The 12,994-nt window shown below is 56.3% G+C and overlaps 1 protein-coding gene across 1 annotated transcript; it reads left to right on the top strand.

Moving 5' to 3' along the window:
* Positions 1-3,315: 3,315 nt before the first annotated feature.
* Positions 3,316-7,579, top strand: SRM (spermidine synthase). The gene is made up of 8 exons (XM_021683428.2): positions 3,316-3,593; positions 4,196-4,316; positions 4,831-4,923; positions 5,707-5,860; positions 6,420-6,503; positions 6,661-6,806; positions 6,897-7,019; positions 7,121-7,579. Exons 1-8 carry the CDS (start codon positions 3,427-3,429, stop codon positions 7,139-7,141), a joined length of 909 nt encoding a protein of 302 aa, XP_021539103.1. The 5' UTR covers positions 3,316-3,426; the 3' UTR covers positions 7,142-7,579.
* The last annotated feature ends 5,415 nt before the right edge of the window (positions 7,580-12,994 follow it).

The raw sequence follows: 12,994 nt of genomic DNA, 5'->3' as shown, positions 1-12,994 counted from the left end.
CACATAGTCACATGCCACAGCAGAGGCTACTGGGAAAGTCATTTCAGTGTCCACGGGCCCCCAAAAGTCCAGGGTTCTGGTGCAGAGCTGGGAAAGAGCAGACACAGAGGCACAGTAAGCAGTCTGCCCAAACATGGTGGAGTCTCTGCTAAAAAAAAAAAAAAGGTGGACAGATGGGAATTTTTAAGAGCGAGAAATGATTTTCTACTGAGGAGCCTTCACGAAAAGTACGTTTGGTTTGGACCTTGGAGAGTAAGGGAGAAAGTCCAGAGAACCTTTTAATTAGTGCTACTCCACAGTGTGGACTTCTGCCAGAGACCTGCGGGGAGCAGAACCCCGGGCTCCACCCCCATACGTGCCAAGCAGGAGGGAGGGCCGGTGGCCTGGGAAGCCGGGCGCAGCAAGCTCTCCAGATGATTCCCTTGCTGGCTGAAGTCTGAGAACCACTGGATAAGCGTGGCAGCGCACCCCAGGCCTTGCTGAGTGGGCCACGGCGGGCTCACCACGGGCCAGAGGTGACATGAGAACAAAGACAGTATATTAAGTTTCTTAGAGAAGTAAGGTGATTCCTTGTCCTTTACTTGGAAGTGACTCTTATTAGTTTTGTCTTTGTGGCAATGTTTTGTGTTTGTTTTATAAAAAGTTGGGGACCGTAGACAGTACTAGTTGAGGTCTTTGTAAATGTCCTTCCTTGCAAAAGAAAGAGTTGGCAACCTGATGTCCGTCCCCAAATGTGTTTTTGAAATTTTACTGGTCCCCGAAACCAGAAGTCCAGGACTACTGAGCCACGGGTTGGAGATGAGAGCCTTGGGGATGTTTGGGGAACAGCTGTAGTTCCCTTCACTGGAGTTTAAGGCCATGGGGGAGCACTTGGATCCCCAGGGCCCTGGGAGGATGGGTGAGTGTCGCAAGGGCCGTGTGTCCGAACGGCCATGGAGGATGGCGCTGTGCCCTGGGAGAGGGTGTGGCAGGGCCAGCGGGCTTGGGGGTGGAGAGAGAATTGATGGGGAGAAGGGCTCTTTGCTCCAGGAGGCACAGTGCTGTTGGTGGTACCTTAGTCAGCTTGCCAGAAACATTTTCAACCAAGTAATCCCATGCCGTGGCCAGATTCATTCTCACTCACAGCCAGCCCCATCTGCCTGGCTGAACACAGTGCTGCAACAGGACTCAGGTGCGAACTGCTGAACGTCTCTCAGTGACAGACACACACTGCAGCCTCTGCCTTGGACAGCAGGCCTTCACCCGCCTCTCCCCTCTCCCGGTGGCTAAATCATCTACATCTTAACAGACTGGGATAGTTGACCCACTAGACAGTAATGCTTTCCCACTGAATCTTAAATGCACGTGGGTCTGAATTCAAGGAAACGTTTCATCCTGTACCTTGGTTTTCTGCATCCTGATGTTCCGTATCCATTGGGAATGTAACCGGGCAGTGTTGTGCTAGCTAGCTACTTCTGGCTGAACCACTGCGTTTGCTCCTTGTGATCTGAAGCTGAGTGACATTTATGGGATCATGGCCCTGGACATCTAGGGACTTTTCTGCCTGCATTTGGGCCTTTGTTTCCTTTGGACTGGGAAGGTCTGAGCTACTGCTTATACACACCATCCCAGAAATCCCATTCACTGTTGGTGTTGAGGCCAAAACCGTGGTTTCACCTCCTCTACAGGAGGGCAAGAGGTGTCATTTATGGTCCTTCTCCGCTGAGGATATACGTGCTGGCGCAGCTTTGTTCAGCTTGTGGGAGGAATGGGACGGGTGGACTTGATCTTCCACTGCCCCCACCCCCACCTTGCAGTGCCCCTGGAATGCCAGGGCCCCTGTCTGGTCTCGGCTATGCAATCCCTGGAAGGCGGCCAAGACAGCTGACTACGAGGTGCCTGGACCAGCGCCCAAGCCTCCAGCATCAACTCAGCCGGCTACGGACACCATCCCTAGTCTCATGGAGCTTACAGTCTGGTTCAGGGGACACACAAGTGAACAGGCCATCACAGCTCAGAGGTGTAAATGTCGGTGGAGGAAGTACAGGGCTGAACCCAGGCAAGCCTGCAGGAACTGGACAGAGGGGTGGACTGTCTCTTACCTGAATGACCTCGGGTCTCGAAGCAGCTCCCTATGAGACATCTCCGAGCAATTCTTTTATTGTCTTGGCTCACCTTCCCCTGAAAAGCAGCTTAAAATCAACCAAGACACATTGTTGCTGTAAGCCTTGAGGCTTGCACTGATAAACACTAGTGTGTTACTCATCTGAGGTTACAGAGAACATGCTTCCCACCTCCAAGTGGAGGCTGCGGAATGTCAGTCAAAAAACATCCCTGTCATGTCCCCAGTAGCTTACACCAGTTCCATCTCCCTTCCCTGGCATGCGAAGAACTATGCGTGTAGAGCAATTAGCATTTAATATTTGGTAATTAGCATGCCTAATGTGATTCAGAGAAGTTCTTGACATATTTCTAAAAACAGCACGTTCCCGCCCACCCTTCAAACAGCAAAGCCGTTTGTTTAAAAAAAAAAAAAAAAAAAACCGCGTGCCAGTCTTATTTGGTGCTGAATATGCATGTGTTGGCCTCTTCCGGGGCACTGCTGGTAAATTTAGAAACTCGCTTAGAAAAGAACTCCTTATCCAGCAGCCGCACGGCTCACGGATTGGAGGATCGAAAGAAAATGGCAAGATCTCCCTAAAGTCAGGGAGCTGTGTTGGTCCTTTTCAAGTAAATAAAAACCCTCAGTAAGCCCCTGACGAGCCACACGCTCCGTTCAAGTCCAACAAGGAGCCACATTTGGGGACGCGGCGAGAGATACATTCTACCCCACCGCCCCGGCGCAACAACGTAACTCTGCGCCCGACAGTGTAGCCGCCTGCTCCGGGTTCTGTAGCCCTAAGGCTCCAGCCGGCGGCCCGCTCGTCCCAGCGCTCGGAAAGTCCGCGCCGGGCACCCCCCCGCTACCTCTCTGCGGCCCTCGGCGCCTCCCGGACCCCAGAAACGGGACAGGGCCCTGGGGGCTGTACCGCCCGGCCAACGCGGGGCACGGGGACGCAGCCGGACCCCCTCCGCCGGCCCGGCCCGCCCCGAGCCGGAACCCGGGCCCGGCAGCCCGGCCCCGGCCCCCACGTGGCCCCTCGGAGCGAGCCGCACTACCCTGCTGCCGCCGACGGACGGTCCGCCGCAGCCACTGGGCACCGCGCTCTGGACCGGCGGCCAATGAGCGCGCTCCGACTGCCGGCGAGGGCGGGGCCTCGGGGGACGCCGCGCGCCCCGCGCTGGCGCCTCCATTGGTGGGGTTGGGTCCCGCCCCCACCAGTGGACCCCGCCCCTCCGGGCGCGTTAGGTTGCCGCTCGGCGGCGGGCGGAGCTGGTCCCGTTGTGCTGCGGCTCCGCGCGGCCTGCAGTCCCGGGCCCGCGCCCCGCGCCGCCCGCCCGCCCGCCATGGAGCCCGGCCCCGACGGCCCTGCCGCCTTCGGCCCTGCTGACATCCACGAGGGCTGGTTCCGCGAGACGTGCAGCCTGTGGCCCGGCCAGGCCCTGTCGCTGCAGGTGGAGCAGCTCCTACACCATCAGCGCTCGCAGTACCAGGATATCCTTGTCTTCCGCAGGTACCACCGCCGGCCCGGGCCCGCGCCCCCGAGCGTGCGGCGGCCCTCAGCCCAGACCGCCCGCTGCCCGCCGCCCCGGAGCCAGCCGAGGCTCCTCCTGCCCCGGTCTCAGCCCCGGCCGCCCCTCTTCCTTCCGGACCCCTGTCTTGCGCCCTTTACCTCCGGACGCCGCCCCCCCACCCCCCGCCGGGCCCGCGGGCCGTCTCTGTCCCCGCCCCACCCCCTGCAAAACTGTCAGAAGTTCTGGGGAACTAGGCCCCTCCCCTACCGAGACCCCCTCCCCACCCTGCATCCCGTCTCCCTGCGCAGGAGGCTGGCGTTTCGGGCGGTCCTCTTGGGCGGGGAGGGAGCCGGAGTCTGCGCCGGCCCCACGCGCCGAGCTCCACGTGTCAGCCCCGGACACGTCAGAGCCGGGACCCTGAGTCCACCCCCACCCCCCACCCGGCGGGCCTGCCTGGCCATCCTCGCCACGTGTCACCCCCAGCACTCACCCCTGGGACCCCTTGGCAGGCTGGGGGAGTTTCTTCTCACCGGGGGCGAGTGGGAGCGCACTGCCCCCACTCCAGGGGACCCAGGTCCCTGACTGTCACTCCTGCCTTCAGTAAGAGCTACGGCAACGTGCTGGTGTTGGACGGTGTCATCCAATGCACGGAGAGGGACGAGTTCTCCTACCAGGAGATGATAGCCAACCTGCCCCTCTGCAGCCACCCAAACCCACGGAAGGTATCGCCGCTCCCGCCAGGGTTCAGCCCCGAGCCCGGAGATAGGAAGCCCACTGCTCAGTGCCCCACAGAACAGTGCAGGAGGCCCCAGCTGTGCCCGTGCTCAGCCCAGGTGCTTCCTAAATGGTTGTCAGAAAGTGCTAGCAAGAACCAGGGAAGTAAGTGGGGCGAGTGGCCCACTTCACAAGGGGTGGGGCTGCCACAGCCTCTGAGGAGCAAACAGTTCAGGCTGAGGCCTGCTTCATAAGAAGGAGCAGCCCTGGGAGGAGTTTCCAGGAAAAGGGGACACCTTGTGACAGGTTCCTGAGGCAGGAAAGCATTTCTGAGAGTAGCAAATGAAGTAATGAGGTCTGTCTGTGCATCTGAGGAGTTGAGAAACCTACCCTGTTGGGATGGTGTTGTGTGAGTGCATCTGCCCCGTGCGGGCCTGGGCCCCCGAGTCCTGCTGGAGCCTCTTTGGTGGGGCCGGTGCTCAGGCTCGGGGCTGTGCTTCTGAATGATCCTGCCCCTCCTAGGTGCTGATCATCGGGGGTGGGGACGGAGGTGTCCTGCGGGAGGTGTTGAAGCATTCCTCCGTGGAGTCTGTGGTCCAGTGTGAGATTGATGAGGTGAGTGCCGGGCTCTGGGTTCGAATCCCAGTTCCGCCCTGAATTGGCTGTATACCCTTGGGTGAGTCGCTCAATGTTGCTCGGCCTCTTTGTTCATCTCAAAAACGTGTTGGGAGGATTCGGTAGGAAAACTGGGTAGCAAAGGGCCTGGCACATAGTAGGTGTGCCACGATGCTGGTTCTTAGTAAGACTAAGCTGGTTTTTACGTCAAGTCCCAGGCAAGACCCAGGAGCATTGCAACCAACTGTGTGTCTACACTTCACGCTCGGCACGTTTTTAATGAGCATCTTTTACGTGGCAGCCAATGATCTAGATGCTGGTGGTAGAGTGGTGAATGGACAGGTCCAGTCCCTGCCCCCTTGAAGTTATATTCTAGTGAGGAGGAGTCCCGATGAAGACACGGCAGGCGCAGGGCATGAAAGGAAAAAGCAGGCTCAGAGCTTAGGGGTGAAGGCTGGTCAGTGCTTGCCTCAAGGAGATGGTTTCAGCTGAGGCCTGGATGAGAAGCAGCTGGCCATGTGGAGGCAGGGGAGGTCCTCTTGGTGGAGGCTGGACTCCCCTTCCTCTGACCCAGCAAGAAAGTCACTCAGATGGGACGGTTTGGTCCGGGGACAGAGAACGGGGATGGTGAGGCAGGAGCCAGCCCTCCATGATGGAAGGCAAGGCAGCAGAGTACCGGATTTCCACAAAATGAATGGCTTGCCCAAGTGACCAGAGTATTAGAGGGAGGGCTGGAGGGCCCTCAACCCCCACGGCCCAGCCGGGTCCCTCCTCCCTCCCCAGGACGTCATCCAGGTCTCCAAGAAGTTCCTGCCGGGCATGGCCGTGGGCTACTCCAGCTCCAAACTGACCCTACACGTGGGCGACGGTTTTGAGTTCATGAAACAGAACCAGGATGCCTTCGATGTTATCATCACTGACTCCTCAGACCCTATGGGTAAGCAAGGCATGGGCCTTGGGGCCCCGGGCAGCCACCGTCCAGAGGCCAGCCTTCCCGCTGGGCCCACAGCTGATTTGCAGAGCGGAGGACAGGCGGGTCCAGAGTGAGAGCTGCACCTTCCCCTTCTGGGTCGCTCCCCTCCCCACCCCAGACCTGGCTCAGCAGAGGAGGGAGAGGATGCTGCTGCCCAAAGTTACGAGTTGACTGGGGACCTGGAGGAGAGTGGGGCTCTGGCCGTGGCCCACGGAGGCCCCAGCTTCCTCTTCAGTCTCCTCTCTGCTCTTAATAGGCTAGCATCGGGGCGAGGGGTGGGACCTAGTCTCAACCCAAGGCCCAGGGTGCAGAGTCCCCTGACACAGTGGCAGTGAGGACGCCCCCCCAAGGAATGGGATGGAAACGTGGAGCCCCCTCAGATACTGGGACAGTGGATCCCTGCGCTCCTCAAAAGCACCGTCTTTGTGGTTGGTTTCTGGATCCACAGACCGGGGTTCAAATCCCGGCCCGGGTTGGGAGGTCTCAGCCGGAGTGTTCACTGTCCCTTGTCCCGCCGGTGCAGGCCCTGCAGAGAGTCTCTTCAAGGAGTCCTATTACCAGCTCATGAAGACGGCCCTCAAGGACAATGGCGTCCTCTGCTGCCAGGGTGAGCAGGCCAGCGTGGGGGGCCGCGGGGGGGCGGGCAAGCGGGGCGGCCCTCCAGCGTGGGCAGGGTGAGCAGGCTTCCAGCATGGGAGTAGGGGCGGGGCAGCTGGCTGGCCGGCCGGCCTGCTGGGGCTGATGCCCCCCTGCTCCCCGCACAGGCGAGTGTCAGTGGCTGCACCTGGACCTCATCAAGCAGATGCGGCAGTTCTGCAAGTCACTCTTCCCCGTGGTGGCCTATGCGTACTGCACCATCCCCACCTACCCCAGCGGCCAGATAGGCTTCATGCTGTGCAGCAAAAATCCCGTGAGCCGTGTGCCCTCCCGGGGGCCGGAGCGGGGGGGGGCAGGCGGGCACCGAAAGCACTTCCCTGATGCCCACATCCCCTGTCCCCAGAGCACCGACTTCCAGAAGCCCGTGCAGCCTCTGACACAGAAGCAGGTGGAGCAGATGCAGCTGAAGTACTACAACTCAGACGTGCACCAGGCCGCCTTCGTCCTGCCCGAGTTTGCACGCAAGGTGAGCCGCCTGTCGGCCGGGGCCACAACCAAGGGGACTCGGGGCCTCCCGAGCCCCCACATGACCCAGCATCCTCCTGACGAGGCCTTCTGTCCCACCAGGCCCTGAATGATGTGAGCTGAGCCCAGGCGCCCCTGCTGACACCGCCCAGGACCTCAGGCCAGGGAGCCTCCAGGGCGCCTGGGCGCGACAAGCCCTGGATGAGACCCCCCACCCCCCGCCCCGCCGGTGTGCCCACCAAGCAAGTGTTACAGGCCCCAGAATGCTGCCCGGGCTGCCCTGCTGGGCGGACTGTCTCTCTGTCGAAGTGGCGTCCAGCCTCCAAGCCTCTACCAACTGTGTACAGCACCTTCTCCACCTTCTGTCGCCCTCACTCACCAAACACGTGTATTTATAACAAATTCCGAATCGTGTGTCCCCAGACCTTGAATGGGCCCAGGCAGGTGCCACATCAGCCAGTGTTGGGCGTTCCTGTGTATTGGGCTCGGAGCTGACCCCAGCATCTGGCCTCCAGGTATCCGCCACGTGTCGGTGAATAGGCAGACCCGGCCCTTCTGTGTCGCCTGGGACTGGCCCCTTGACCTCTGGCACCAGGGGACGCAGCGGTTAGCAGACCGGGCCCAAATCTGTACCAAGACACTGCTGTAGTCATTCCTTCACCAAGCCCCACAGAGGGTGGAGATGACAGACCCCTGGGGCGAGGGCTGTGGGGTTGAGAAGATCATGGTGGGGTCACTCAGGGGCTTTGTTGTCTCAGAAGAATTCGCGTCACTCACAGGGTTGTCAGGTCCCATCCTGGGGGTTCAGGGCGATGCTGGATGGGACACCAGAGGCGGCTGGCTGGTGCGTGGTTGGTGTCCAGTTACTTGGGCCTGTTTAAGCACATCAGGTCCCTGACTTGGCTCAGGATTCAGACTTAGGTTCAAATCCTGCCTGCCAACCCATGAGCATGCTCTGGTAAATTCTCAGAAGTACCCCCCAAGGGTTGAGAGGTTGAGAAAGCAGGTGTGGGTGGCCGTACCAGGACTCTGTGGGCACAGGACTGTCCCCTCTCCAAGGTCCTGAACCTCCATCCTCTGCCCCAGGCACCTCACCCTTCCCAACAACCAGGACTGAGGCTCTCCTGGGAGGAGAAGAGCCACCATAACAGGGTGCAGGTTGGGGAAGGGGACCTCCAGCCCACTCTTGTCTCAGGGTCTGCAGGAAAGGGCCCTGCTCTCTAGAAGAGCTGACCTCACCAACCCCTTTCTCCACCCTGGACAGAAGCACTGCCAGAGGATGGGTTGACCTGGAAGACTGGGCAGGAAGGGGACAAGGGAGTGGTCCCGGCAGGGAGGTGGGGTGCTAGAACACCCCCGACCTGCACCTGCCCTGCGCAGCTACCTTGGACCTGATAGTTTCCAGGGGGCCTGGAACTGCAGTCATCATGGGGGTGGGGAACAAGCCTCCAGCTGCACAGCCCACTTCTTGAGTGGCATCAGGGAGGTCACTTGCCCGCTCTGGGCTCCACGCACCCCACCCCCAGCCCCTCACTGGACTTGGAGCACCTTCTGATATGTGATTGCAAGTTAACTTCACCATTCCACCACCCCCCAACTCTAGAACAATCTTACACCCAGGCTTGGGGGTGAACATTGTTTCCCCAGGTCTCCCCACTCCTGGGGAGACAAGGTAGGGTCATGATGTGTGGGTCACACGGCAGAGTGTCCGTTAAAGGAAGACGTGGTGGCTACTTATGAGGCCCTGACCCAACCCAGGTCTCCTTCCTTAAACCTTCCAGCTGCTCGTGAGGAAGGTAGATGACATGCCCAAGGCCACACACCTAGTAAGCACACGGTGGAGGACACCAGGCAGCCGGCCTTTGGAGAGCCACTCCACTCGACCTGCCCTGCATGCCTCCTCTGCAGCTCAGCCCAAGCACCCTTGGGCCCCAACAGGGACATCACCAGACATCCACTCTTCTTCTCCAGCTCATCTTACCAAGCTCCAGGAAGGTCCATCCCTAGGGTGACCCCAGGAATGCTGCTGGCAGAGGTTCTGGGCCTGAGTCTGAATCTCAACTCTGCCTCCCCATTGACTGTGGCGTTGAGCTGCTCACAGCTCCTGGCTTGCTTGCCTTGTCTGTCAAGTCTCTGGGAGCAATGGTCCTCACCTATGACAGCCTCCGTTAAGCAGCATGGGTCATGTGGTGCTCGTGCAACTAGTGGGAATCAGGACTGCCCGTCGGGGCAGAGGAAGGGAAGAGGAGGCCCCAAGTTGTTGAAAGAGAGGGGTCGTTGGGGAAACAAGGATGCCTGACCTGGACGTTGAGGTTGTCTCTGTGTAAATCCCTCCACTTCCCCAACTTTTAGTAAAGCCTCCCTGAAGGGGTGCACATTAAGGACTAGCGCTGGACCCCACATCTAGACAGATGTGATGGAGACACGGACTGATGGCCTGAAGCAGAAGTGGGGCACTTGGTGCAGGCGTGGCCCGAGCCCCGAGGTCCCAGAAATCCCAGAGGGTCATGAACAGGCCCTGCCTGTGGCATCGAGGATAAAATTGATCCTGTCTAGAGCTTCTTGGGTTTTGTTGTTATTTTAAGTAAGCGTTATGCCCAACATGGGGCTCCAACTCACGACCCCAAGATCAAGGGTCGCATGCTCTACTGACTGGGCCAGCCAGGCACCCCCTTGCCTAGAGTTTGGAAGTTATTTATCGAAACTAGCGCTGCCCTGGTTTAAGGATTCCAGTAGTTGCAGGTGGATCATCAGAAGGAAAATGGCGGCCCTCCTCAGCCACTTGGCTTCCTGCAGAGCCAGCCACGTGTACCTCTCCCAGCTGATGGTTCTGGTATTTACCTGCACGTCTGTATCCTCTCGTATTACCGCGTTTTAGCTTGTCGGTTTCAGTCATAATCTGTTGACTTGCCACTAGGGAAGTTGAGGATTTAGTTCTTTCCTTCCCTGACCCAACCACACTCAACAACGACATGATCACCTCGGTCAGGGCCATGTTTATAGTGTTGGTGCCGTCACATCTCTGTAAACACCGCTCTCGGCCGGGACTCAAGTCTATCCCCCGTGCAGCCGCTGCTTGCCCCTGGAGGTGTTTCACATTTGCTTAATTCGTAATAAATTCATCACCAGTTTAGCCTCGAACTTTTTACCAAATCTTGAAAGCTTTTTTTTTTTTTTTTTTTTAAGATCTCTGGACTCAGTACATGTCATGAGGATCTGGACAGAACGCTAATCAATTTTTTGGTTATGAGATCCTAGTATCCAGCACATTATAACTCATAGTCAATTCACGATCACACTGAATTGGAAATTTCACTAATAGGAAATATTAATATACATAATATGCATTTCTCCATTATGATTTATACCAGGAAGTTTATAACACTCTCATTTAAGAAACAAAAACTACGGAAAAAGTTTTTTTTAAACCTCTAGACTCTACGAGTGTTCTGTCCTGAGCATTCTGACTAGCCCCAGTGGAACTCCCTATCAGAAGTCTTGTTCCTTGGACTCCATACCTTCCTGTTTCTTGGTTTACTCCCTTGTCTGGGTGGAGCATATTCTGTGGTAACTTTCTGAGGAAGGGGACAGGGGATGCAAAGTTTTACAACTCTGACACCCATGAAATGTCTTTGTTCCATCTTCGTGCTTAATTGGTGGGTATAGGATTCTATGTTGGAAATCATCTTCCTTTAGCATTTTGGGATTTGCTCTTTTCCATTTTCACAGATTGTCTATTGCTGTGTTGAAGATTAGCCCAGACATAGCAGAGTGATGTCTTTTCTGTGGGTCAGGATTGGGGAAGTGGCTTAGCTAGTTGATCCAGCCTAGAGTCATTCATAAGGTTGCAGTAAAGCTGTAGGCCAGGGCTGCAATCACCTGGCCTTAACTGGAGCTAGAGGATCAGCTTCCCAGGCGGTTCCCTCACGCGACCAGCAAATCACACCGGTGGTTGCTAGGAGGCCTCCGTTCTTCCCCATGCGAACCTCTCCATAGGGACACTGAGTGTCCTCACAACATGGCGGCTGGCTTCCCAGAGCAACGGATCCCAGAGAGCCAGATGGAAGTTGCAGGGTCTTATATGGCCGAGCCCCAAAGTAACACACCACTTCAGCCATATCCCACCCACAAGCCTTACTCCGTTTGAGAGGAGACTGCATACAAGGGTGTGAGGACCCCAAAGCAGGAACCTTTAAAGGCCATCTTGGATGCTGGCTTCTAGTTTCTGGTGTTATTTGGGGAGCTCTAAAATAATTCTTTTCCTGATATTTTGTATGCGGATTGTTCTGTTTTCTCTCTCCTCTCTCAGTTTGTAGAAAAAAATCATTTTTCTCTCGAGCCTTTTGAGATATGATGTGTAAACTTCTATTTCCATCTATTGTTCTGGGCACTGGGGACACTTTCAGTCAACAAACTCATGTTCTGTTTGGGGACATTTCTTTGCATTCTTTTCTTTATAATTTCCTCTCCTCTATTTCCTTTATCTCTGTCTGGAATTCCTCTTCTTCAGTCTTTGACATACGGTACAAATCTGTTAATGTCCTCATCTTTACTGTTTTTCACTTCTTTCCTGCTCTATTTTCTGGAAGATTTCTTCCATCTCATCTTCCAAATATTTGATTGAGCTTTTCATTTCTATCATACTTTTTATTTCCCAAAACTATTCTTTGTTCTCTGAATGTTCTTTTTCTTTTTTTAATTTTTTTTAAAGATTATTTATTTATTTATTTGACAGAGAGAGAGACAGCGAGAGAGGGAACACAAGCAGGGGGAGTGGGAGAGGGAGAAGCAGGCTCCCCGCTTAGCAGGGAGCCCAATGTGGGACTCGATCCCAGGACCCTGGGATCGTGACCTGAGCCGAAGGCAGACGCTTAACGACTGAGCCACCCAGGCGCCCCCTTTTTTTTTTTTTAAAGATTTTATTTGTTTGTCAGAGAGAGAAGGAGCGTGGCAGGCAGAGGGAGAGGGAAAACCAAGCTCCTCGCTGAGCAGGGAACCTGATGCAGGACTCGATTCCAGGACCCTGGGATCATGACCTGAGCCGAAGGCAGCCGCTTAACCGACTGAGCCAACCAGGCACCCTGAATGTTCTTTTTAAGTAGTTTCCTGTTCTTGCTTCTTGTTCTTGCTTCTCTTTTCCCTCTGAAGATGTTAATGATTATTTCACTTTGGTTTGGGGCATTTTCTCCTCCCTACTTTGTTTCTGTACTCTTTGGTTGGTTGGCTGATTTAGAAGACTCTCTCTCGTGTCTTCCTTGAATGTTCTTGAGGTTTTCCTTGAATGTTCTGCTCATATGTAAGAGCGGGGACTAAAAAGCTATTTGGAAGCTCTGAGCACATGACTGGGGCTTGTCTGCTGAGGTTTCACCCCGGGAGACATGGCTGAGCCATTTGCCGGGAGAACCTTCCAAGTCAGTGTCCTCAGGCCCTTCCTCCTGGACTGGCCACACTTGTCCAGCAACAAGGGAGAAGCCTGCCTGGGGCGCTGCCTGGTTCTAGGAGTTGAATCGGGAGGACGGCTGGGGCTGTCAACATTCAGTCTGTCTGCTCAGCGCTGTTTTCTGGCTGTCCCTCCCTGCTCAGCGGGACTTAGAGTTGCTTTCTAGAGGGCAGTTTTCACCTGTCCGTCTGTGTTTCCAGCTTTCAAAATGGTGAGGCTGCCTCCTCTCCCATATCCCCCATCCTCGTGCACACATATGTTTTTAAAAATTCTCTTTCCCATCTTGCGTAGGGAAAAAGTAGATGCAGGAGGGAGGGAGCAAAAATAGACGCATCCCCAAGTCTCCCCAGAAGCCATCATTGTCTTGATCATTGTCATTGCCCCCCCCCCCCCCCCGCTGGCCTTGGAAGTCACACACTGAGGGAGGGAACACGGAGGTTAAGGGTAAGGGACAGAGCCAGGATTTATTCTGGGGCTGTGTCGCTCAGGTCCAGCTCCTGGCTCCCAGAGCGACCTCCCTCACTGCCTGACACTCG

Source organism: Neomonachus schauinslandi, chromosome 4 (assembly GCF_002201575.2).
Source record: "Neomonachus schauinslandi chromosome 4, ASM220157v2, whole genome shotgun sequence".
In the NCBI taxonomy this organism is placed as follows: domain Eukaryota; kingdom Metazoa; phylum Chordata; class Mammalia; order Carnivora; family Phocidae; genus Neomonachus; species Neomonachus schauinslandi.
The sequence above is the reverse complement of the archived record's forward strand: the minus strand, read 5'-3'. Positions and strand labels throughout refer to the sequence as shown.